This window comes from Podarcis tiliguerta (assembly GCF_965153285.1).
Source record: "Podarcis tiliguerta genome assembly, chromosome: 7".
NCBI classification, from domain to species: Eukaryota; Metazoa; Chordata; class Lepidosauria; order Squamata; family Lacertidae; genus Podarcis; species Podarcis tiliguerta.
This window is the reverse complement of record NC_139540.1, coordinates 24,107,063-24,134,958: the sequence shown is the minus strand read 5'-3', so window position 1 is coordinate 24,134,958 and position 27,896 is coordinate 24,107,063. Positions and strand designations below refer to the sequence as shown.

At 43.0% G+C, this 27,896-nt stretch overlaps 1 protein-coding gene across 4 annotated transcripts in view; it reads left to right on the top strand.

Annotated features, from left to right (window-relative positions):
- CPQ (carboxypeptidase Q) overlaps positions 1-27,896 on the top strand; it is a 155,603-nt gene that overhangs the window by 81,891 nt on the left and 45,816 nt on the right. For all 4 annotated transcript variants that reach the window (XM_083451244.1, XM_083451246.1, XM_083451247.1 and 1 more), the window contains exons 5-6: positions 4,360-4,471; positions 25,873-25,964. In XM_083451244.1, the coding sequence (XP_083307370.1) occupies positions 4,360-4,471; positions 25,873-25,964 (204 nt within the window). The remainder of the gene's footprint in view (positions 1-4,359; positions 4,472-25,872; positions 25,965-27,896) is intronic.

Here is a 27,896-nt window from a genome sequence, read left to right as displayed (position 1 = left end):
ATCATCAAACCAGATTTTTACAATCAAGAGGAGACCACAGTAAACCTATAGCTATCCACTCCCTCTGCAAGATGTCCCATCATGGAGAGCATAGCACAATGAGATGTCACCCTGTCATGTACTACTGCTAGCTTCCCCAACCTCGTGCCCTCCATCTGTTGCTGGATGCAGCTCCCATCATCCCTGATCATTGGCTATGCTAGCTTGGGCTGATAGAAGCTGGTCCAACAGCATCTATCCTCACGGACAGGATAGCGCAATGAAATGTTACTGTGCAGGAGTGTTGCAAGAAGGGGAAAATGCATTGACTGCCATGCATTAGCTGCCTTTAAGGGAAGACTCCTTTGAAAATGTGAATTTTAGGCCAGGAAATCTTTCCTTCTGATGGGCCACACAACAGACCTGTTTGCTGAAAGGTCAGCATGCAAGAGGTATAAGGAACCTATTGTACTGGATTCAGAACCCATTGAAAGAAAGCATAAGGACTGCTACACAAGCAGATTGTCCTGTACTAGAATACTATGATGTTTTATACACTCTTGTAATAGACTTGAGAATAAGAAAAAACGTGGAGTGGGAGATTGCTTTGGGAGAAGTTAGGGCATCCTGACTTTTTTTTTTCCAAAAAAGAAGCAACTCCCTAATATGGCTGTGCATATGTGAGTGGGAGGACAAAGAACCCCCTCTGCCTGGTTTCCTCGTTTTTATTAAAAACAGCTTGTCCTGGTGAGAACACAGCACATGACTGACAAGTGCTGGATAATCGTCATAGTGCTGGCCTGCCAGGAAACTGAATTAGTCATCGTGCATCTGAAATGTACCCAGCATTTAATTTCTCTTCTGCTATTATCCTCGATAAGGATTTGGGGACAAAAAGGCAATGCTTTAGCTGTGAAACTGTAGTAAACCCCAGGCTCACATGGACGGGTTGCTTAGAAATAGCCCTAATCCTTAAATACCTTTCTGAAACAGGCAAAACATGATCCTGAATGCACATGTTGATGCTTCCTCAGTATATTAAACATAAATAAAATGGTACGCCTGTATTGCTCTTGCAAATCACGTCGGAGGGCATGGGATATGATGTTGCTCCCCTTCGTTGTGAACTAGCAAACAAGAAAGCGAGGGATATACCTGTGTTTGTGCCATGCCTGTTCAAGGGAGATGTGGTCAACCTCTCTGAATTAGAAACAAATGTTGTGGAAGATGAACTCTTATGATGTGAGCTTATAAATATGTAATAGTATGTTATATTTCCACAGAATGTATGTAGGGTGTGTTGCTTTGGAACGAATCCAGTGCTTTGTCTCCTAGGTAGTGGTGCCATCAGGATGGGACTTTGGGGGCAGAAGTCCAAGGTCCCACTCATCAGAGCAGGAGACCCCCCTAAAGCAGCAGGATGGACTTACCACAATATACTTTGCCATTTAAAGAGACCGCCAGCCCCATTCAAACCTTTGGAGGCTCCTCCAGATATCTTTTTTTTATTATTGAGCACATTTGTGATGGTTTGTGCTCATGATTCTATCAGGGTGGTCGCATACAATCCTGTTTTTAATACTAATAGGTTCTGCAAAGATTTTGGTACAGTCTTATTACTTCTTTACTTTTGATCCATGAATATGCTGTAATTTCTTGCTGAAATCCTATAACTTCATACGACAGGTGTTCTGAGGAGAAATACCTCAGGAGAGTTGGATTAGCGGTACACCATATATTTGGCATAATGAAGGTTCCAGGTTAAATCACTGCAGTCTCCTGGCTTCAGTTAATGTAAAAGTCTGAGACTCTGGAGGGCTACTGCTAGTCAGAGTACTGGGCAGATGGTCAAAGAGTCTGACCTGGTAAATGGCAGCTTCCTCTGTTCTTTCTGAACCTACTTGAATAGCAGCCTCTCTTTATCTAACATTCTGAAATTTGCTCGTACACTTTTATGCCACCAATTTCTGCTCCCATGACAGATTACACCACTTTCTGATTCAAAGATGCCTGTTGTTGTAATGCGAGTTCTTTCACAGGAACAAAAAGTAATTCTCCATCAGGTCTTTTCGCAAATCTATGGTTGCCAGGGAACTTCTCACCATATTAGCTGGGTAGTCCTTCACTGCTATGGGAAAGGCATCACTTCTGGTGTAAATTCAGGTTTTCAATTCACTTATAAACTAGGCCATAATTCACTTCCAGGCATAGGTGCATTTTCGTCATCCAGTGTTTGATGAAAACAGCTCACCCAATTGACAGTCATGCCAGCATACTCTTTCTGATGGTTAACATCTCCTTCTGTTCACATGCCAGCTATTTAAAAACTTGTCTTGGTGGATCTCCGATATTCTGTTGTGTACAGCATCCCATTTATTGTTTTTGCTTTTCTTCCTTTCCTGTCACCTTCTGCCAAATATGAGAGGGCCTGCTGAAATATTTACTGCATGAGCCAATATCTGTGTCTAGGTATCTTAAAGTGCATTTATTTGCTTGCTTGCAAATCATTGGATACTTTTATCAGGAACATAGGAAACCAATGGTCCATCCAGCTCTGACTAGCAGCGGCTCCCCAGGGTTTCACACCAGGTATCCCTCTCAGCCCTACCTGGAAATTGCACCTGGCACCTTCTGCACTCCAAACAGCACTTACTGGAATACTCAAGGCAATGTGTAAACAGTTCACTTGAGGGATCACCTTAGCGCCCCCCCCTACTTATATACTTACTCGGACGCTTCATAAGAACATAAGTCCAGCATCCTATTTTCACAAGCGAGGCCAGAGTGCAGGAGCACTCCCCCCACTTGTGATTCCCAGAACTAAGTTTCCCAGCAAACTTGTGGCGGTGAGATTCCGTGGCAGAGCTACCACCACTTCCTAAGTCTTGCCATCTCCCATTGTTCCCACTGGCAACTAAGTATGTCAGTTCCAGGCAAAAGGGGCTTGTGGTGAGCACAAGGGGGCTTGCTTTTGTTTCAAAAAGCAAAGAAGTTATTGTTAAAGAATGGGTTTTACATTAATTTTCACAGCAGTAAACAAATCTAAGTTTAGCTGGGGAATGAATAGTTGGGCTTTTGACAAGGGCAAATATGCATCTGAGGAGCCCCGGGGGAAATCTTGGGGATACTTGAGTGGAAAAACAGCTGACAGGCAAGGGGTCTTTCTCCCAAACTGCTCTTCCAATCAAAATTGCAGGCTCTTGATGCTGCTTGATTTTGGCTTTGTTACAAGGATTTGTGTATAGCATGCAGTTTAGCCCCTCAATGACTCCTGTTGTTGTTGTTTAGTCGTTTAGTCGTGTCTGACTCTTCGTGACCCCATGGACCAGAGCATGCCAGGCACTTCTGTCTTCCACTGCCTCCCACAGTTTGGTCAAACTGATGCTGGTAGCTTCGAGAACACTGTCCAACCATCTCTTCCTGTGTCATCCCCTTCTCCTTGTGCCCTCCATCTTTCCCAACACCAGGGTCTTTTCCAGGGAGTCTTCTCTTCTCATGAGGTGGCCAAAGTATTGGAGCCTCAGCTTCACAATCTGTCCTTCCAGTGAGCACTCAGGGCTGATTTCCTTAAGAATGGATACGATTGATCTTCTTGCAGTCCATGGGACTCTCAAGAGTCTCCTCCAGCACCCTAATTCAAAAGTATCAATTCTTCGGCGATCACCCTTCTTTATGGTCCAGCTCTCACTTCCATATATCACTACTGGGAAAACCATAGTTTTAACTATAGAGACCTTTGTCGGCAAGGTGATGTCTCTGCTATGATATTAGTGCATCATATTATAACAGTCTGAGGCAGCCTTCCCTGACCTGATGCTCTCTGGGTGCTTTGGACTACAACTCCCATCATCCTAGGCTAGCATGGCTAATGGGCAAGGGTAATGGGATCTGTATTCCAAAACATCTGCATGGGAGCCAGGTTGGGAAGAGATTGATCTATGGCAGTAGTTCCCAAAATTGGGTCTCCAGCTATTTTTGGACTACAATTCCCATTATCCCTGATCACTGGTCCTGCTAGCTAGGGATGATGAGAGTTGTAGTCAAAAAACAGCTGGAGACCCAAGTTTGGGAAACCCTGATCTATGGTATTTAAAGCCTAGCAACAAAGATTACTGACATAAGCTTGCAGTTGCATGTTGGAATGATCAGCCCAGCAACTTGACCATTTATACAAATAGAAAATATCTTATATCACTTCCCATTGGGACAGAACTAATTGCAATGCCATCATTAGACTTAAGAACATATTTGTGCAGTCATGGTTCAAGCTACAGGAATTAAATCCTCTGAATGGGTAAAACGATTGAAGGGTCACTGGAGAGTATGATTGTCCCAGTACAGAACTTTTGTGTAATTATCCTTTCTGTGTTATATTTTTAGGTTGTCCTGGTCAGTGGACATCTGGACAGCTGGGATGTAGGGCAAGGAGCCATGGATGACGGCGGTGGAGCATTTATATCATGGGAAGCATTATCGCTCATTAAAGATCTTGGTAAATATTTACCTTTAAAAAAATTATCTAACGAGTAAAGAATGACAACGCTGCTTAAAATAAGCGATAGCAAGTGCATTTTCCTGAATCCCTGGCCATTTGCAACACAATTATTTCTCAGAGTTTCCCCTCCTAATAGTAGCAACATTGTGGCAAGACTTTCATATTTTTTCAGATCTGTGATCTTACAGAGACTGAAGTCTCTTTGTGTCTTGAAAGCCAAAATAAGGAAACAGCTGTATTGACCGTAGTGTTGCTGTATTCATGAAAACACTATATGAGCCATATCGTATACACCTGAGATCTCTTTTATCTGGATCCATTATGCGGTCCATGGTGATGTCCATCACAATGCTCTACCCTGCTTTTATAGGATAAATCTATTTGTTATGTGCCACAGTTATATTCCTTGAAGGAACTCAGGGCCAAGGGCAGATGGTTGGCCAGTTTTATCATTACTGTGTGAGGTAGAATCAACTGAGAGAGTGCGCACTTTGTCCAAGACCACCCAACAAGTTCTATGTTAAGCAGGGATGTCAATCCACATATCCTCAACACCAGCCCAACATTCTGTCCACTACAACATACTGGCTTCCATGCCAGTAGCATTCAAAGTTCAAAATAATCCTTATAAAGGCCCTATAAGGCAGATCTGTATGACCCCCGTTTTGCAGGGGCTGGAAAAAATGGCTTGCCTTTGGCTTGCAACTCCCACTTTTATTCCCTAGGATTAAATAGAGTGAGGGGGTGTTTTGTATGTAAATTAAAGCATCCATCCCATGCTTTCAAGTTTTTGTGGCCTCCCCAATTCACCCAACCCCAGTTGAAAGTGGCTGATCTTGACAAGTACAGTGGTATCTCAGGTTAAGTACTTAATTTGTTTCAGAGGTCCGTACTTAACCTGAAACTGTTCTTAACCTGAAGCACCACTTTAGCTAATGGGGCCTCCTGCTGCTGCTGCTGCGCCACCAGAGCACGATTTCTGTTCTCATCCTGAAGCAAAGTTCTTAACCTGAAGCACTATTTCTGGGTTAGCGGAGTCTGTAACCTGAAGCGTATGTAACCTGAGGTTACCGACCATTGAGTGAGTTCACCTGCTTGGCCCTCTTCCCAGCACTAAATGAAAGAGGCCCCCAGATGAAACAATCACTTACACATTTGCCCCTGAAAATAGGAATTGCATCACCCAATAGAGTATAAGAAAAGGAACACCGATTTGCATAAAATTAGCATGTGATAATTCAGAAAAATAAATTCCAAATTTAGACATAGTTGCTATAATTTAAATATATACAGGACATCTCACCATAGTGGGAAAGGCTGTAACCGAGAGACTTGTGTGCCTCCTCAGATTGCTGTCCAAGTGGTAACCCTTTACAGTTCTTTATGCTGGACTTGGCCTAGACAACCCTTCTCTGACAGCCTTCCATACTGAGGATCTTGAGCATCTTCTAATCCTGCATGGGGTGCCTGCCAAGTCAGAAGTGTCATTTGATGTGGTGCATGGTAGCACACGGGGTTCCGTCTCTCACTTATTAGGTCCCCCAAAGTATTGAGTGGCCTAGAAGTCTCTTGGGCAGAGTCAAAGCATTGCTTTGAACCATGTGAGCTGCCTTTGCTGGCAACGCAGATTTCCTATGAAAAATGGGAAGGTGCTTTCGAGACCTCTGTGATATCACAGAGACCTCTGAGTCATCCTCTCATTTACTTCTGGTAAGAAAATCTGTGGCAAAATCGATTCAGTTAAAGGCAGCCCCACTTTCAGACTCCCCTCCCCTTTCCATCCCATCCCATTAGTTATTCCCTCTCTCAGTGCTGAGAAGAAAGCAGAGTCTTCTGCTCACTTGCTAGAGCTTCTGCAATATCCACTCTTCTGCCTGGGTGGTTGGACCCTTCCTTGCCAATATGCATGAAGGCAATGAGTGATGATCATCCCTCACCCCCTTGAGCAGCTCAGTTGAGGATACATCCCCTAAGGATGAAGAGACTGACCGTTCCTGAAGTGAAATATTGTTTGAAAATAACCCTACAGAAGATGCTACGCTACGATGAGTTAAGCACCATGTGGAATCTTGGGGACTCAGCTGTTTATTCAGCTTCAGTCTCAAGGGAAACGTATTTGCAGTTCAGTCTCGTCTATTGCTTATTTTTTCCATACCATAAAAGGACTCCATAACAATTTAACTGAACAAATTTGTGAAGTTACTCATCTCGTTTTTAAGAAGCTCAGCCACAAGTCTCTTCCTTCCTCCTGATTTTGGTCACATCACAGCTTCTTTATATAGTAAGTCGTGCTCATCAGGATCACTTTGCATAATGTCATACATTCCATAAGCCATATATATATATACAGTGTAGGGGGCACTCTATTGTCCCTTACCCAGGAAACTTAAGAAGCTGACTTACCCCAGGTCACACTGTTTCTCCATCCATGGGGGGGGGGGACTTTTCTTGAGGGTCTTTCCTTTCACCCCTGACTCTTTCCGGATTTTCCTTTCCTGATTCTTTAGCTGGAAATGCTGAGGTTTTTATTTATTTATCAAAAGATTTGTGTACTACTAGGGCTCATCCACACTTCCACTGATCTCATGCCTAGGCAGAATGAGTCCTAGCAGTTTTCTGCTTCTCCCACACTTTCTAGGCTCAGGTCTATGTAGTTTTGCCTTTGGCACTCCACTTTATCCCAGAAAACCCACCCTTTAGCGATAAATCAGAACAAACTGCAGTCCATAGAAAACCTGAATGCCATTTGTTTCAATTCTGTGCAAAAGAGTGGGTTTCGCTGGGGGAAAGAGATGAGGCAAACAGAGGTGTGGATAAAGCCATACTGAAAGATGTGTTCTAGGTGTTTAAATGTTAAAACAAACGGTGCCTGCTGAATCGCTATTAGCAGAGCGTTCCACCATACTGGGCCGACAACCTCAGGCTCAGTTTCTTGATTCTATCGGATGAGTCTCGCCAACTTGGAGAATGACCAGTGGTTGAGCTGGGATATAAGGGCTTAGGTGGTCCCTAAGGAGTGGCTCTGAAATATGAGAGACCCCAACAGCATTTGGCATTCTGTTGGCTCTTGAGGGCACAGCTGTTTAGGAAAACATTTCCCTGAATTTGAACTTACTGATCTAATTGTTTTGATTGCTTTTTAAACTGTTTTAATTGCTATGTTTTTTAACTGGCTTGTTTTATTGTCTTATTTTAATTCTGGGTATTTTAATGCTTTTATGGAATTATTTTATTGTGTGCTTTAGCTATGTAAGGATTGTATAATTGATTGTACACTTGTAAACCTCTTAGAAGCTGTTTTGGCATGTAGGCAGTATATTACCATATTTTTCGCTCTATAAGATGCACCCGACTATAGGACGCACCTTGTTTTAGAGGGGGAGAACAGGAAAAAAAATTCTCCCCCTTTCTGCTCAGCGGCCCTTCAGCGAAGCGGCAGGAGAAACAGAGCCCCTTCCATTTCTCCTCCCGCTTCGCTGAAGGGGCGCTGCGCAGAGAGGGAAAACTGTGCAGTGCCTCCCCAGCGAAGCGATGCCTGGAGAGCAAGAGGGATCGGTGTGCACCGACTCCTTTCGCTCTCCAGGCTTCAGTGAAGGCAACCCTGCTGCGCTCCGGAGGCTTCTGGCAGCTATCCCTGAAGCCTTTGGAGCGCAGCGCGAGTTCCTGCTGCCCTCCGGAGGCTTCAGGCAGCTATCCCTGAAGGCTGGAGAGCAAGAGGGGTTGGTGCGCACCGACCCCTCTCGCTCTCCAGGCTTCAGCGAAAGCAACTCAAAGCCTCTGGAGTGCGGAGGGAGCACTCCCTCTGCACTTCAGAGGCTTCGCGTTGCTATCGCTGAAGCCAAGGAGCCTGCATTCGCTCCATAGGAATCACACACATTTCCCCTTAATTTTTGGAATGGGAAAAGTGCGTCCTATAGAGTGAAAAATATGGTAATTAATTGATGGTGATAATGGTGATTTTCATACCATACCAGTAAGATCACAAAAACTGTTGTGGCAGCATAGATGCTAAGAAAATAATCCACTGGAAGTTCTTTTGCACAGTAAACCATAGCAGAGGCACCATTCTGAGGGAGAATGGGCAATGTTGCATGTGTGATGTTGAGCACGAGATTGGGTGTGTGGCGTCAGGACATCAGGAGGAGCCATGCGGCGGAATTAAACATGGCGGCAGCATGGCTTCAGTGGCCATCAGCTCCTTCTCTTCTTGCCACCACCACCACCACTGGCTGGGGGCTGCTTCCTCGCTCCTTCCCCTCTGTAGCAGGAGGAGAAGGAGCCAGCCATTGAAGCCATGCTGTGATGGGCTCCTTGCTTGGCCTTCACTGCCGTCTTTGAATATTGGGGGGCTCCCCCTCCCAAAAATATTGGGGGGGGGGAGAAAGGGCTTGGCCTCTAGGAGTTGGCACTCCAGTCCAGTAGAAATGATTGGCTAGTGGTTTGCTTCAACAGGTGGACAAAGTTGTCTAAAAAGAGGGTAGTTGTGTATTCTGGGATTACAGAGTTCTACAAGATAAATAGTTAGATTTTGAAAGCTAAAGTTAATGAACACACAAACTAAGTCCTCTTTGCTGAGGTATGAATACAATGCCTAATCTGAATATGTACTGGAGCATTAAATGTCAATACTAATGAATCGATGGAGGACGGCATGTGAATTCAATGAATATCCCAAAAGGAGACAATTGAATTTGACAATCAAAAGAATTGCTGGAGAAATGCAGTCAAATTCGTTAATGATTTCCATTTCTGCACCCATCGACTCTCATTGTATCCCAAATGCTGAAAAGTGTTCCAGCCTTAGATATATGTCCCAGAAGATTGAACTGCTCTTCTAATTTTCACTGGTTGCAATATTGGTGATATCTGCTAAAGCAGATGAAGAGTGGGCGTATTTAAAAAACACACACATGTCTTAGTTCATACTAAAAATGAATACCTTTTAACAGCTTTAAATTAACAAAACCTCCCTTTGAATTATACGCCATATTTTTTAACGTGCATATTATATTATTTAATATACAGTAATGCATTTTGCTGGCTATTTTGACTAACATATTCATTTTTACACATGCGTTTACCTAATGTATGCATTTTTTGCCAACATTGCTTGGCTGGAGGACTGCGTTGGAAAATTCAGATGCATGCAAATTTCAAAAGACGAATGTGTTTCGGTTCTTTATTTTTGGGTAGGGTGGGGGGGAGTGTGACTTCAATAAATTTGGCTTTAAGCATGAACTGAAGCGAATTTCTTCCCGGCCCTTGTGGCAACTACATTTTAGCTTTCTTGCTATTTTAAAAGTTTCCCAGATAGTGCTAACTATTTAGACTTGAAAACTCCTAATGACAGGACATGATTGTTTCTAGGTCAGGCTCTGCTGTACAGCAAACTATCTATTGCTCTCACTGTTTCGTCTCTCTTTTCCCCCTCTTTTTTTTGCCTTCCTGCTGTGTTCGCCCTATTCTTGTTCCCAAATCTATTTGCTTTGACTACTCCTTGAAAGTGATTCAAGGCAGGCACCTATACTTAGCACCATTTCTCCTCTCTTCCAATTATGCACCAGCCTAGTCAGCTGCTGTTGCATCCTCTTTTCTGTAGCCTATTTTCCCCCTGTGGACCATAGGGACCACCCTGTGCTTTCGGGTATATAATCCAGAAATTAACCAATAGGCAGAAGACGAACCACTACTTTATTCTAGCCAAAAGCTGCCTCAGCTATAATTGCTAGAAAAATCTCCAGTGCTTTACTGATTATTTACATTGTGAGATCAGAAAGCACCCCAAGTCTGCTTTTTGGAACACTGTGCCCTGAATTTGATTGCGGCAGAATTTGAGCATGTTACATCTTAAAACCAAATATCTACTGGCATTCAGAGTACATTCCCTTCTGCCACCGATATTATTTTTTGCCTAAATTCTTAAATCAATGAGGTTTTATGTTAATTATTTGCAGAGAAGGGGTGGCCAGGGAGAGGGAGGGAAGACAAATCTTATGGAATAGGGAATGAAGATATGTTATGTCTTTCAGTATACACTATGTAGTCCTCTGATATTATGGTAAAATCCCTGCTTCTGGTTCTGCCAGATGGGTTTTAAAACAGTACACACCTCATTTAATTCAATTTACTTCTTAATTGAAAGTGTTATGAGTTGAGGGGTGCAAGACGCCCTAAATTCTGGATCAAGCTAGTGTTAGAATTTAATTAAGGCTTGTGTGTTAAAACTGGTTGCTAGAACCATGTGTGTATTTGAGCCCGTGTGTGGCACTTCTAGCCTTCTGGAATTATGTGTCAAAAGCTAATTAAGCCAAGCTGGTGCTTCTTGTGATGGGTCCAAAGCTAATTAAGACAGGACTAGCCTTTTTCATAAGACGATAGCCTGGGAGTAATGAGTGATTAGGACAACAAAGAATCAAGGGCAAATACAAAAGAGTGGGCTCCCTCAACTGAGAGTTACTTTGAAAGACAATGCCAGTTGTTAGGTTAGGGTTTAGGATTACAGTTAGGCATTATGCAGCAGAAACAGTAAGCAGTGGGCTGGAGAGAAAATGAGAGCAATTTTTAAGAACAATGGTTGGGGTTTGCTTAAGTCCGAGGGTGCTGTGGCTATGGGAAAAGTCAGAACCTCTTGCGATGTTAACGCTGTGAACCGTTCCACTATAGGCTCAGGCTGTATAGATGTGTAAATAAACCATATATCATAAAGACACCACAGTCTCCGTTGTGCCTCATTCCAAAGGAAACATGAACCCAGGGTCAGTGCCTGTAATCTCGCCCTGCTCAGAGACTGGGGTGGCATGTATTTCCACAGAAACGACAAAACATACAACAGAAACCTTATCGTTGCCGCCTTAGAACAATTCAAAATAAAACTAAAGACAAACCATTAACAAGATTCAAGAATCCCTTTGAGATGTAATACTAAGAAACTATATCAAGATGATAACAGCAAACAGCAACGAATCAGAGTGACATTGCTCTAAGATGCAGTGTGTCATTAAATTTGTTTATTTATTTATTTATTTGTTGTTGTTGTTGTCAATTGCTCACCGATTGTAATATTTTTGGTAAGCTCACTAGCTAATCTGTGCCGTACGTTGAACGCTTGTAGTACAGAAAAAGCCTCCAGGAACTATTCAAGAATTGCAAGATGCCAGCAAACAAAGGAAAGGAAGAAATAGAATTTATAGGCAATGGAGCAGCATGGACACCATTATCAAACACGGAATAGCCAGCTCATTTTAGCGTTAATGAAAATGACTTGTTTATCACCACCCCACCCCAGAGCATGCATGTGAAAGGTTATATAAGAATGATTCCCAGCAAATAGGCCAGATGTGTTTGGGACTGATAATTGTTCAGTCCTCAGAGACTGAACAGATTTGCTTTTCCTCGGATATGAAAGCAAGATGGAAAATATACAAGACACCAGTCTCCCTTCTGTGTTCAAGTCACTATAGGGGTTTCCCCTCCCTTTGCCCTCATTCCAACCACATTCCTTCTGCTGCCTGAGTCCAGGCATAAGTTCCTTTGACCACCGTCTTTTTGAGTTGTTGGTAGACCATCATGGGGGTGGGCAGAAGAAAGCACCCTTTGAGTTTGGGTTGCAATGTCTGTGGCTGAAAAGCTCTTAATTACTGAGATCATGAGGTCCCTCTCTGCTTATTCTGGGAGGAGGACAATGCCAACTAACTACAGGGCCAGTCTTCTGAAGACCAGAGCAAATGCCCTGGCATGAGGAATCAGTCTTGGGGGGTCCTGCAGATCCTCCCTGCTTCTTGTGTTGGAGAGCTGTGTGTTTAATTATTGAGGTTGTTTGGGAAACTAGACATCTTTCAGAGCTCAAGTTGGCCACTGGCACTGTTGCTTCCTCACCCAAAAGGTCACCTGTGTGGTGAGCGAGTCCTTTTGGAAATAGCCAAGGCAGTGCTGAATGCCTCCTGTGCAAAAGTCAGCAGCCTAGGGGTTTTCTTTTATTTCTTATTCAAACTACATTCCTTGTGCTGCCTGCAGCCAGGTGGGTGTTCCTTTCCCTTTACCACCCTTGCTTTGGGAACAGGTCAGAAGAAACCATGCTTTGAATCTGGGCTGTGCTTCCAATTCCTTCATTACAGAGATGGGATATTTACTTCCAAGGGTGGCTGTGAAAGAGATTAATAGCTACTGGACAGATAGTATATTTAAAGACCCATTTCTTGGTGACTAGGTCAATGGAGACTATCCAAACATATCGTAGTGCATCCTTAGTTTTAGTATATACAGAATAGTTATAGGGTGAGTATGACTTTAGGACTTCAGGACGCGGGTGGCGCTGTGGGTTAAACCACAGAGCCTAGGACTTGCCGATCAGAGGGTCGGCGGTTTGAATCCCCACAACGGGGTGAGCTCCCGTTGCTCGTTCCCTGCTCCTGCCAACCTAGCAGTTTGAAAGCACATCAAAGTGCAAGTAGATAATTAGGTACCGCTCCGGCGGGAAGGTAAACGGCATTTCTGTATGCTGCTCTGGTTCTCCAGAAGCGGCTTAGTCATGCTGGCCACATGACCCGGAAGCTCTATGCCGGCTCCCTCAGCCAATAAAGCGAGATGAGCACCGCAACTGGACCATGACTGGACCCCTTTACCTTTTATGACTTTTGTTAAGGATGCAGTTTATCATTGATTTGGGCCTCTAGAATTTCTTTTGCTTCTCTTCAGATGTCAATGTTTTGTACTCTACTGTTTTGATTCAGCTAGTGGCAGACTGGAGACACTTTTTTTCTTGCATTAGAGGAGGGCCCTACTGGGCTAGGCCAAAGGCCCATCAAGTCCAGGAACCTGTTATCACAGTGGCAACCATGTGCCTATGGGAAGCCCGCAAGCTGGATCTGGGCACGGCAACACTCTCCTCACCTCTGATTGCCAGCAATTGGTATTCAGAGACACACTGCTTCTGACCGAGATCCCTGAGTTCCCCAGTCATAATTTGGATGGGAACAAAATTTCTTAAATGTTAGGCTTGGGACTATATGGTTTGTGTCTTTTGTGGCCACAAGTTATAGGAAAGGTGCTAAGAGGCAAGATAGCTGAGATGATGGATTCCTGATTGGGAAGGAAGCACAGGGCATTAGAGATAGGGATATTGGACTGTGAATCAGATCAGGGGAACCTTCCACAGACCTATTTTGAACCACAACTCCCACCAGCCCAAGCAAGCTGGTGGGCTGATGGGAAGTGTGCTCCAAAACATCTGGAAGGTCCCAGGTTGGGGAATGTTGCTCTACTCACAATTGCAGCCTCCTATTTCTGCTTTTGGTTTAAAGGTGGGTGAAGCATAAGGAAAGCATGTCAGTACCTCTCAGCTAGTTTTGTTCCAGATCCCGTTTGGAGTTATTTCCATGAAAATGTAGTCTCTTGCAGTTCTTGGGAAATGGTTACATTGGCATTAATGCTTCCAGTGGACAAAGATCAGAGATAACAGTTTTCCCCTTGAAAACAGAGAACCCAGATGCACCCAAACAGGCCGTGGAATATGCTCTTTTTGCTGTTTCCATAGTAACTGAAATGAAAGATGGCTCCTGTGACCGAGAAGTGTCTGTTCAGACTGTTGTCCCATTTTTTCCTCATCCAACTGGTATATATCCACAAACCTGTCAAAGCAGTCATGCAATCAAACATGAAGAACTTTAGTAACTAGTTCCCTGTAGGGTATAAAGAAGTAATGTCTATATGGTGGTATCCAGTTTTTCAATTGGAACTATAAAAGGATTGTAAAAGGAAGACCCTGTAAACAATTTCAGAGCTAATTCTGCTAGCGAACCTCATTTGTAAATGAAGACTTTGTCAAATTAAATTGAAAGCAGGTAGTACCTATGAAGTGCTCTCTGTACTCTAATAATTTAGAACTTGAGGATAGTGTAACTATCTAGTTTCCTTTTAAAACAAGTTCAAAGAGAGAGAAACCCTTCCCATTAAGTGACGTCGAGTCAGAAAATTGAAAGTCACCTGTTATACCAAATGAGCCCCGGACAAGTTGTAACCTACTGAGCAAAACTCCATTCACAATTCCACCACACCTCTTGCAGTCACAAAGAGATCAATTGCATCTTGCAGTTGTAGGCATATAGAATAGATAAGAACAGGAGATTACATTGAAAGCATTTGTATATCACCCTGATAAATCTACACATGTCTATTTTGCCATGTGTATATGCTGTGGGAATCTAATGCACGGCCAAACAAATTTCACTGCATGGAAAGTACATGCAGATTTTCTATAGGATGTGATATCCATTCCAGAAAATGTTGCACATACCGGAGCCCTAAGAAGGTCCCAAGACCAGTTATATGGCTTGGGCTCACATCTTAGGATCTTGGCTATTAGGGGAACAGGATGCACAGATGACTTATTTTCCTGTTTTGGTGCTTCCATGCAGCCACTTCATTGGAAAGATAGTCAAGACCTCCATTTTGGATGTTATGAAGGACAGGAAATAGGAAGTATGAATCACGTGTGCTTCCTATCGTCTCTCCTCTTGAAGCTCGAAAACATATCATTTGTAGCCACTGCACATGCTTTCATCATATTAGTTGGGAGATGTCTCACAGTGAAATTGGGCCTAGATTTACCACCATCAAAATAGAGATTATCAGTAATAATAATAATAATAATAATAATAATAATAATAATTTATTATTTATACCCCACCCATCTGGCTGGGTTTCCCCAGCCACTCTGGGCGGCTTCCAAAAGAATATTAAAATACTGTGATACATCAAGCATTAAAAGCTTCCCTAAACAGGGCTGCCTTCAGATGTCTTCTAAAAGTCTGGTAGTTATGGCTTGGTGCTGTTGAAACCAGAATGCATGGGCCTATTGAGAATGAGTCCTTACAGCAATTTTATATGGGATTATTATATCTGAATGGAATGGGATGAAAATTGTTAAGATTTTGAAACGCAGAAAAAATGTAGAAAAACAAAGACTCAAATCTAGCACGCTGGGAGGCCAGTTTGATAAAATCATATAATTTGACATATGAATAATTGGCATTAATAATTGTATTACTTGGATAAAATTGGTATTTTAGCCAATTAATGAGGCTGATAGTGGAACGGTATTGGAAAATCAATAAAAACATATTAAGAGAGATAGAGAGAGAGAGAGAGAGAGAGAGAGAGAGAAAATGAGTCCTCTGCCTTCTCTTTGCAGTCGGTTTATTGTAAATTAATATTATATCGTTAGAATGTGCCATGCATCCTGGGGACAGACAAGTCCCATGTCATTGAGATGGAGAGAAAATGACAAGGGTTATAAACCCAGTATTCAATCTCTTTACTTCACACAGAAGCAAAATGTCAATGGCATGGCTTGGTTGAGTTCAAAGGCCAAAACAAATTTTATGATTCTCTGTCAATGAGATTGAGGGGACATGACGTCTTTCTGGTCTGGAACACTCTCCTTTTGCATCTATGGACTCTAAATAACCCAGGGCTGGGAATGAGCAGGAAAGCAATCAATCTGTTTTTATAAAGAAAGGAATTATATAGAACAGCAGTGGCCAACTCCTAGGGGTGGGCATAATGCACAGTGTCAGAAGCTCCAGAGAAGGGACCATTACTTAGTGGTAAAGCATATGCCTTGCATGTAGAAGGTCCCTGGCTCAAAGCCAGCCATCCTTAGTCTTTTTTTTAAAAAACCAGATTAGGTATCACCCGATCGGAAAGACTTCTGCCTGAGATCTTGAGGAACTGCTGTCAGTCATAAGATGAAGCCAAGCTCTCCTCACTGTGATGTTCCCTTTTTCTTCCACAATAGTCTCCTCTGGATGAGATCCTCTGGAAGGTCTCATCTTCCTAGTGGGCTTATCTGGCAGTGGGTTGCAGTCCTCAGAGCAAGAAGGAGCTTCTGGCTGCCATTTTAAGCTCCTGCACACTGTATCGTTGCTCTAGGGTGTTGTGGGAAATAAAAATGGCATCTAGACCTAGCCACTCACCCATGGGGAGCCCAGGGCAGGCATTAGTGGTGAACTCTGCTAGGATTGCAGCAGCTGTCCAAGGATGCCGGCCCTCCATTGTCCCCATGGGTCCAGTGGCAGGGAAAAAAATGTGTCAGAGTCTGAATGCTGCCTGTGAGATGCCACTGCTATAGAAGGATGATGACAGCATACAGAAAAGAATAATTACTGCTGCAAAGAGCTAAAGCCTGGTATATGTATGATTTGCATGGTGTGTGTTTTTAGCTGATTCCCTCCCCACCCACCCACACTTGCGGTAGCACTCTCATAATGTCAGATGTGACTTTCTGGCCTTTCCACCACATTAAAACTTTCTACAAGCACAGCAGGGAGCAACCTCAGCACACACCGAAGAGGGGGAAATGGCTGACAATAGCACAGTAGTCATGTGTCTTAGCCTTGAGGTGGTTGCACTAGAGGTTTTGTGTGTGTGTTTTAGCTGACTTGGAAACCAAGCAAGCAACGTTCAGGAAACTGACATAAGTTTGCTTTGTTTGCAATCTAAACCTTAGATTAGTTTTCCTGGAAAAGAGGCACCTCCTGGAAAAGAGCCGGGATGTGATGCTATCACAGAAAGGATGTTGTCTAGATAGTGGAGGAGGTTACTCTTAGGGTGTTTAGCATTGGGAGTTCAGCAAATGATATGATTAGTATTTGCACTCATACATTTTGACAGGCCATCATTGAGTTTCATCGCACCTTAGGTCAGAATGGTAGCATCAGTAACTTGGGGTGCATGTCTTAAAGATGAGGTGAGCATTATGATCACTGAGTTCTTCTCCACTTCAGGTTTTGTTGTGGGGTATAGAAGGTTTTGAATGTCACACCGCTTCTTTTGCGTGTGCTTTTTCTGGAGTCATTGGAGCTTTTTCTCACCAGAGTTTGGTGTACCAGCCCAGATTCTGGAATGTGAATAGTTTCTGTTTCTCCTCAGTTCACTACTGTAGGGATATCGCGGAGTGGGCAGTGGGGTCCGGAGGGAGCACACTCCCCACCAGCAGGCGGTCACAGTCTGCCTGCACGAGTGACCCTGGGGTGCAGGGCACATCCCCCCCCCAGACAAGCCACAGCTGTCTGTACATCGTTCCCTCTGTCTGACCTTTTGCGGTCTCAGCAGTCTGCGGTGTCCTAGAATCATAGAATCATAGAATCATAGAGTTGGAATAGACCACAAGGGCCATCGAGTCCAACCCCCTGCCAAGCAGGAAACACCATCAGAGCACTCCTGACATATGGTTGTCAAGCCTCTGCTTAAAGACCTCCAAAGAAGGAGACTCCACCACACTCTTTGGCAGCAAATTCCACTGTCGAACAGCTCTGTAAGGTCTGTAACCTTTGTCCCTGAGACCTTTTGTCTCCTTCGTCATACACTGTGCAAGGGGAGAATGACGCTGTGGAAACAGTTGCCGAAATAACTTTGTACCACCCCAAGATCTCGGGACGGAAGATGTGTAAAGGTCACAGGCCAAAATGTATTTGCCTGGCTTGCATATTTGTCTCAATAAAAGGAGGCTCCACAGGCCTAGCGAGCAGCTCGCTTCAGCTCACCTGTGCGCAGCTCACTGATGATCACCCCCAGTCTTGTGCCTTCACTTCACACTACTTGTCCACCAGCTCAGTCATGGTGGATCATGAAAAGTATTGGATGACATCAGAATGCTGCATCTCCAATCAGAATTGAACATGTGTTGATGTCACTGAGGGCAATGTAAATAAATCAGCAAACTTTTTTTCTTGAGAAGTGCTGCAACATTTCTGAAAAGGGGAAAACTGTGATTAATTTTAGTCTGGCTCCAATGCTATTTTGGATCATTAAAAAAAAATGCATTACCAGCTCTGCAGATCCTACAACCTTAGGTGAAAATTCAGTGACCTGGTTGCTCATCAGTATGCCGCTGGTGTGAATCTGACCCTTTCAAAAGTACCTATGCAACCTTCACTTTTTGACATCCTTCTCTAAAGAGAGTTCTCCCTAGAACATTATCATTTTGACATTTGTTCCTTCTTTTCTCCACTTCATAGCTCAGCTATTACCTCAGCTCAGATTACTCACAGATGCACTTCTAATCCTTGTCCAGCCTTGTGTCTGTTACTGTATATTTCATCTTTAATTGGCCTATTACTTCACTAAAGGGAAGATGTCCAACACTGAACTTTTTGGGCTTGTTGCCTCTTGGCGCACCTCCTTTCCCCTTTATCTATTATGTTCTCTGTCGGATTTATCTTTGAAATTGTAACCGGAATCACCTGAGCCCTCGGCCTTTTGAGATCTCTCCATCTTCTCAGTGCCCTTTCCCCTCCACATAATGCTTATCAAACAGAATTTCTTCTTCATCCCTAATAGTAATTTTCTTTCTTTCTGTGGGTTCCTGCTCCTGAAAATCAAAGTACATCTCATGCCATACCACCTTTATTGTGGCCTCCACTGACAAGCCAGTTCAAGACTCCATGTCCTGACAAAAAAGCCCTGCCAGAACCTACTGATGACTTGGGAGCCCTGTTGTTGTTGCTGCTGCTGCTCCTACTCCTAGTTATGAACTCCTACCTGTTCATTTGTCCTTCCTCTTTCTCTGGGACAAATCCCAACCATCAGACAGAGAGGGCTGCTGAGCCGCTCTTGTGCTTCCTCATCCATTTACTCTCTACCTCATTGTGGGATGGCACTAGGGACAGACAGATCAGTCTATTTCAAGTCAGCTTCACATGTGTTAGGAGGTCCCACATTCAATTTCTGGCATCTCCAGGTAGTGATAGGCATGTCCCTAGTCTGAAATTACGCCAGTCAATGTTGACAGTACTGAACTAGACAAACCAATGGTCTGACTCAGGGCTTGTCTAGAAAGCCTAGAAAGCACAGGGCTGAGCAGTTTTCTGTTTGCCCTGCCACTTTCCTCAGGAAAACCCGCTCTTTAGTGTGGAATTGGAGCAAATGTCAATCAGAGGAAAACTTCAGGTTTTCCTGGGGGAAAGCAGCAGAGCAAGCTGAAGTTTGGGTGAGCCCTCAGTGTAAGAAAATTCCCTGTTTATTCATCATCATCATCATAAATTTTATTTATACCCTGCCCTCCCCGGCAAAAACCAGGCTCAGAGCAGCTAACATCAAATATATGACACATTACCATAAAATCAAGCAATCAGTTAAAATACATCTTAAAATCAAATTAGAATCAAAGTGAAACCCAATCAGATGGCAATCCTCAAAGTAGGAATGAGGACCTTAAATGCTCATAAGTATTCCATTTTGTTTCTGCATCAATCAGCACATCTTTTAAAACAGCATGCGATGATTCACATTTTTTATGTATCTATTTTTTCACAAAGCGTACACTATTGTATGTAATTTTCCCTAAAAAACTGATTCTTTTTACCCATTTTAGCCCAAAATGAACATTTTAAAAAATGCCTTTAACCTAGAATACACATTTTACACACCTGTGTTATATTTATGAACCAAAAACTGAATTACAAAATTCAGAAAATGTGAAAAGTGAGGAATAACTGCATTCTGATTAGCATGTTTGTCTAGGAAGTTCAGGCTAATGTGGACCAAATGAAATCCTCAGACAATTGGAACACTTCCTATACTGCTGCAGTGCAGCAGATCTTCTTTTTTCTCCCTGACAGCGGATAGTCTGCCTAGCCACGCCACACCTTCCAGTTTCCCAGCCTCCGCTCCCGCAGTCCACCTCCTTACCATCCGTGTTTCTAGGGAGAGAGTGTGGGAAACAGGCAGCCAATCCTAGTGAGTAGTAGTAGCTGCCACCCACTTATCATGTGGGAGGAGTCAGTGCACAGTGGGAGTGGGCAGCTAAGCCCCTCCCTCTAACCTGGAGTTGGCACTAAGCTGCTGTTAAGACACTAGTTTTTATTTCAGCTCATTGGTCTTATACCAAGTCAACCCATTGCTCTATCTAGCTCACTATTGTCTACACCAATGTCTACCAACTTGGTGCTCAGTTGTCCTGGCTAGGGCTGATGGGATTTGTAGTCCGAACTATTGCAAGGGGCACCAAATCTACACTAACCAACAGCAGTGCCCCAGGCTTTCAGCCAGAGGTCTTTTTTTTTTAACCTAGAGATGCCAGAGATTGATAGCTTCTGCATGCAAAGTAAGTCCCACTGAGCTACAGCCCTTCAAAATTCATTGTTTTATACCAGGGTAGGCAATCTACATGACATAGATCGCACAGGCTCAGATATTGCTGTTTACTGGCTCGTCCATAGACTGGTTGTTTTGGAGAAGAAGATAATTTTATGAAGAGAGAAACTTAATGGGGCCAGTAAAGCCCTAAATGGCCTCAGTCCTGTATAGCTGAAGGAGTGTCTCCACCCCCATCGTTCTGCCCGGACACTGAGATCCAGCACCGAGGGCCTTCTGGCGGTTCCGTCATTGCGAGAAGTGAGGTTACAGGGAACCAGCCTTCTCGGTAGTGGCACCCGCCCTGTGGAACGCCCTCCCTTCAGATGTGAAGGAAATAAGCAGCTATCTTCTCTTTAAAAGACATCTGAAGGCAGCCCTGTTTAGGGAAGTTTTTAATATTTAATGCTGTATTGTTTTTAACACTTGTGGGAGCTGCCAATGGCTGGGGAAACTCAACCATATGGGCAGGGTATAAATAATAAATTATTATTATTATTATTATTATTATTATTATTATTATATAGGAGCAGACCCTTGGCATTGCATTGCCTGTGCTTCACTTAATGCATGTTTAAATAGATCACAAAAAAATGATTAATTGCTTCATGGTTCTGAATCCAATAGATGGTTCTGAGCACTCTGATGTGGTTATTGTTTTGAAATCGTTTCACACATTGGATCTAAGCCCCTCCCCCTATTTCAAGGATTTAGCTTTCTAGTACATGAAACAAGATGAGGATAGAGGCAGGTCCTTTCACCCTTCTAGTAAAATTCTTATTGAGACTCCATTGAACTTGATGGATCTGGGCTGGGGAATCTGTGGCCCTTTGCATGCTGTTGGCTTGCAACTTTCATCAGCTCCAGATAACAGGCCCAATGGTCAGCAACATCTGGAGGCCACGGGTTTCCCTCTCTTGCCCTAGACTGTAGAAAACAATGGATTAAAATGCTGTAAGGAAATTGTTGCTCAATTGATTTGAATGGAGTGATTCCTCAGTAGGTCAAATTACACAATGAATTGAAACACCATTGTATTCCTTTTTTTAAAATGCAGACCATGGTGGGAAAGCAAATTCAGTACCTTGTTTTATTTATAGAAAACGGCGCTGAGCCATGCTTGGGATTGTATCTTAGTCATGCATTTGACACATGAATCTACGGCTGCTGTAATGAAATATGCAGCTAAATCTGTAGCCATTGTGCATGTTTTCTGTATCCAAGTTATAGATAGTCTGTTGTATTGTCATCGGGTGCTGTTTAAAAGGTGTTGAGTAAGTTTCCACTCAGACTGTTAAATACCGGTGGCATTCAGGGAATCTCTTATGCCTCGTGAAATCAGATCTTCCCCCTTCCCTTCCCCTGGAATGGAAAAGCTGGGAGGCGCTGCCAAAAATGAATAAGCAACCATAATGAAACATGTCATACACATCCTGCTTGTATTATATTTCAGCTCTGCAAAAAGAAAGTAATATATTATTTAAAAATCTAAAGTAATTCACTTTGCTAAACCTCTCAATCCAATATCAATGCAACAGTTACTTTCATGACATATGTAACTTGCACCTCCATTTAAAATCCCAACCAGCTAAAGAGGAAAGTCATGTGGATTTTGAAAGACCTCGTTCAATACACTGCTTGCTTATTATAGCTTACAGATTTAAAGCTACAACTATTCGGGCAGGAGTTTGGTTTTTATTTTTACTTTCCTTTTTGCATGAAAAGTGGGTTCATAAGGAGTGCTGGTGTGTCTCCTCTCAAGTACCCAATGAAAGAGTCAAATTGCCGTGCCCAAATTTATCAATGGGTGCCGCTGGCTACAGAGTGCCTGCTGAAGCCAGAAGGTTTCTAATAGATTGCAATTCATTTTAAGACTCCACCTTCACAACCAGAAGGCGGAATGCCCTACTCTTCTTATTTTTATTTTTTAAAAATAATATTTATTAAAATTTAATAGTTACAGAAAAAGAAAAAGGGAAAAAAGGGAAAAAAACAATAAGGAATTTAACAAGCAATACATCAAAAATAATAAAAAATATTAAAAAAAAGATGAAACAATACATCGAAACAACAAGAAAAACAAAACAAATTTAAAAACACATCCAATATTTCCATATCTTTACCTTTCATTTACTAGTTTCATCGACCTCCTCACACCTCCCTTTTTTGTATTCTAGTTCAATTAGCTATTTCAGCAAATCCTTTCCATCTTTCTCAGTTTTTTGTTCTGAAATTTATCTTAACACAATCTAACTTTAAATTTTCCACTTTAACCCCTTAACAATCAGTTTTTACTTAATTCTTTATAACATTTGTGCTAAAACCATACAACTTCATTCCAGCATTCTTCTAACACTCATTAATTTTGCAATATTTCTGTAAATATACTTTAAATTTTTTCCAATCTTCTTCCACCGACTCTTCTCCCTGGTCTCGGATTCTGCCAGTCATTTCCGCCAATTCCATGTAGTCCATCAGCTTCATCTGCCATTCTTCCCGGGTGGGTAGATCTTGTGTCTGCCCTACTCTTCTTAAAGTGCCACTTTTGCAAGCAAAGAAAGCTACATGCCATAGGGATCCTCTGGTACAGCAGGTAGACAAACATCATGCTTGCAGAATTGGCTTTGTTTACCACTAGAACACCAAGGTTCGCTAACCAAAGCCTGGTTCAAGTCATGGCTATGGGGGTGGAGCCGGCATGGTTTGGGGGCACAGCCAGATACCTCTTGCAACTTGGGTTAACTTGCATATTCTAAAGCAAATCTGCACCTGAGTTAACTGCAGACCAGGCATTCCAACACAAAACTCTTTAAGTGACCAGCCCAAGGCAACTGATCAATTTTCCTATATTGAGGCACAGAACAGTGCAGCTTGAGAACTAAGAAATTAGCAGAGCAAGCAGTCTAGACATCCCTGAGAATGCCTTGCCTCACAAACATGACATGAGCACCACAGCGTGCTTCTCGCTAGGGTTCCTCAGCAACTGACATTCGGAAGCACACCACCTCTGATCCAGGAGATAACATATAGCCACTGTGATGGGAAGCTATTGATAGCCTTCTTCTCCATAAATATGTCTAACCCCCTTCTAAAGACACCCCAGTTGAGGGCCACCAACATATCATGTGGTAGCAAATACCTTTGGTTAGCTGCACGGTGTAAAGAAGTACTTTCAGAACAGACAACAGCATTCAGCTTCATTTTTGACACTGGTTCTAGTAGTAAGAGAAAGGGATAAAAACATCTTTCTTCACATCATGCATAATTTCCTACATCTCTATCATGTGCCCCCTTACTCGAAACCCCACCTTGCAGTGCATTATGCAGCGCATCATTTGATGCCAGATGCCCAAGAAGGTGGAAAATCATTTTCCAGCCCTGTCATATATATTTTTTGCATCCATTTATATATACACATACATATTATACAATCTAATCCCTCCCTGGCATTTAGTGCCTATTATCAGTAATCCCCCTAGTTCTTCTGAAACATGCTGCCCCCATTTGCTGAGCCAAACTTGCATTATTCTGCATCTGAAATGTTAGCAACATCCGGTGCATCTTATGGCCAGTAACCCAAAAAGCACAGAATTTTAGGCTTCTCTGCAGACTTTTAAATGATCACACAAAAACTAAACACCTGACCTGAGGCTGACCAGAGACCACATGTGATGGCTTTAATGTGACTACTGTTTTTATTATCTTAATATGACATCATTGGCCATCTGGCTGGTTTGAAAGCGAAAGGAAGCTCTAATCCTGTGCTGTAATAGTAACTAAGAAGCGCACGAGTAAATCTCTTGGATTTTTTTTTACGTTTTGCTCTTGAAACTAACAGACCCGTTTTGCTTGTAGTCATAAAATGCTATTTTTGTAGCTCTGTGCCTTCCAGTTTATTTTGCTACATTACACACACTTTGTAATATTTTGCATGATTTTGGTTCAGTTTATCCACTTATTTTTGGTTTGCACCTTTGATGCACAACACACACAAAGTAGCCTTCACTAACCAGGTACCTTCCAGATGTCTTGAACTACAGTTCCCATCAGCCCCAGCAAGCATGGCCGGTGGTCAAGGATGATGGGAAATGTAGTCCAGAGCATCTAGAGGACACCGGGTTGGCACAGACTGAAATAAAGCAACCAGTGATTATGGACTGCTAGGCTATACTGCACTCACTTACCTGGAAGTAATACCCATTGAACTCTTTAACTTAAATTGCACAGAAGATGTAGGAGATGGCTTAAATAAAGAAAATGCCTATATGTACATAGTTTTCAAATGGACTTTTCTAGTTAATGTTAATGGTCCTAACAGTGCATTGGCTCAAACCACAGTTTACCATTTTGTGGATGAACTTCAGGATAATGGACCTGGGAGTGCAGGGAGAGGTACAAACAACCAAACATAGGAAACAGCCTCATAACATTTGAGACCCTTTGGTCCATCTAGCTCAGTATTGTCTACACTGACTGCCAGCAGTTCTCCAGGGCTCCAAGCAGGGTTCTCTCCCAGTCCTACCTGGAAACACCAGTGATAGAATCATAGAAACCTGGACCTTCTGCATGCCAATCAAAACTGCGCAACCTTGGTTCTGGAGATGCTCTACCCTTGAGCTACAGCCCTTCTCTGTGCACTATCAAAAAGGAAAGAGAAAAGGGTGGGAACTGAAAGACATGTGGCAGTGATGGGTCGCAGATATGAAGATGCTGACCTGTGATGATGTGGACATAGGAACGTAGAGCATAGGAAACATCTAGGAAGCTGGGACGCTGCCTTACACCAAGTCCATCTAGGACTGACTGAGAATGGCTCTCCCAGCCCTGACTAGAGATGAACCAGGGACTTCCTGCATGCAGAACATGTGCTGCAGCCCTTGCCCTGTGGAGAAGAGAGTGTGTGTGCTACAGGGTGCAAAGACATCGGAGAAACAGACAGAGAGGTTCAGAGAGACCTGTGGAGGTGCAGACAGAGGAAAGCGGGATCCAGAAGGGAAAAGGTGGTTAACAGGAAATGCATTTGAAAGAAAACATTTACAATAATGACCAAAGTGCTTCTCTCCTCCTCACATACTCATGCAGCCCTCTTGTGGTAATAAAAATGCAAAAGTGGCCCTCATCTCAGATGTGATGTGAGTGGTCCACTCCTGGTTTAGGGTTATCCCATAAATGCTTAGAAGAAGAAGCTAATTCAAATTCAAATAGAGCTCTTTTTAAAAAAATAGCTCATTTAATTCCCCCTCTTTTTCTTTTTAAAAATAACTTAGGGCTCCGTCCCAAGAGAACTCTGCGTCTACTGCTTTGGACTGGAGAAGAACAAGGCGGAATAGGAGCTGAACAATACTACAAGATGCATAAAGTAAGCAGTCTGGTGGAGCAATATGTATTTCATGACAGTAGCCATTCCTTTTGCAGTTTGATTTATTTAATTTCTTATTTCAAATGTATGGGATGAAGGGAAGCAATGAAGCTATGAAATGGTTTTGGCCTAGAGACTAAGCCCAGTTTTTATGAGGGAAAATTAGGATCCCCATTAGGATGTAGGAAACAAACAAGGCATATTATCCAGATAAGTATCAGAAACAAACGCCATCATCCGAGAAGCTAGGGCAAAGAGAGGGTTAGATAAAACGTTTGCACTAAGCATAACTTAGATTCCAAACCATTGTTTCTTTTCAGACATATAGGCAAACCATGATTTGAGAAGTTCTTTTCCTTGCCTCCCCTGAGAATCCCTCCAGCAGCCTCCAAGGGTGGAGCAACACTCCAAACCATAGTTTGGCCTTGCTGAATGGGGACTGATGGGGGCAGTGGCCCAGAAATACCCAGAGGGCACCAGTTAGGGGTGGCTGCCCCACATATTGCCAAGCTGCTAACTTGAGTTTCCACAAAGCAAAATTTAAAGCGAATTTAGAGTTTCCTCAACAAGATGAAACTTCAGAGAAATTTTAAAGAAAGCTAAAGCCCTTTCAGTTGAAGTAACATTTCCCAGGGAGGTTTTTTCACATTCTTGTGACCCAACAGTCACCCTTCTTTGTATCACTTGCAGTCACACCAACCTGTTTGTTCTTGATTTTAATTACAGGAGTGTACATCTTCTCTTCTCATGAGGTGGCCAAAGTATTGGAGCCTCAGCTTCAGGATCTGTCCTGAGTGCTCACTAGAAGGACAGATCCTGAAGCTGAGGCTTCAATACTTTGGCCACCTCATGAGAAGAGAAGACTCCCTGGAGAAGACCCTGATGTTGGGAAAGATGGAGGGCACAAGGAGAAGGGGACGACAGAGGACGAGATGGTTGGACAGTGTTCTCGAAGCTACCAGCATGAGTTTGACCAAACTGCGGGTGGCAGTGGAAGACAGGAGTGCCTGGCGTGCTCTGGTCCATGGGGTCACAAAGAGTGGGACATGACTAAATGACTAAACAACAACAACACATTTTTATCAGCACTGCAGTAGATTGGAGGGGGGAAGTTAACCCTTTACTTTCCCACTCTGATCTTGATTAAAATCTCCACAGATTGAGGTCAAGCTTGGGGTAGGAGGAAGCTCCAATTAGCATCATGGGATCTTTTGTCCTTAGCTGAACTGCAACACTAGGGGAGGGGGGTGTTCATTGAGAGTGCAGTGGGGGAGGAAAGGGTTAAACCACCCCTCACTGTGCACTGCATTCCTGATATTAAAAAAAAATAAAAAAATCCCCCCTCTCTGGCTGCCTGCAATTAAATAAAGTAAAACCAATGATGTGGCTGCAAGTCGTACAGGTATAGTCAAATGTAGTTAGGCCCTTAGGATCATGATTTGTGAGGCTTTCCTACAAACTGCAGCAGAGTGCCTGCAGTTCTTTCAGTTTAGGTTGCTGACTCTGATATCTTCGTGCCTTGCAAGCTGGGGGTGACAATGTTTTCCTTTCATGGCTTACTAAATGCCGAGTTGCGCATATGCTCTGCATTTGTCCCGCCTTGCAAAATCATTTTAAAAATATATTCCGCCATGACTAGATCTTATGGATATCATCAGTGGTTTTCAGAAATAATTGACTGTTTGCGATTTGGGCTGGAAGAAAAGAGGAGCAAAAGAGGTTATGCTATGTGCCTCGTTTATTTTAACGGTGTACTTTATGACAAGAAGTTGGACTCAGATCAAGAAGGATGCTTCTACGACAGCTTCAGAATGTGATTTTTTTTGCCAGTTACTGTTAGCCATATAGAATGAAACATGTTCAGAAAATCGCCGGCATTTTTTGTGGCGCCTTATAAATTTTTAAACAATCCTTTTAAAATTAAAAATTAGG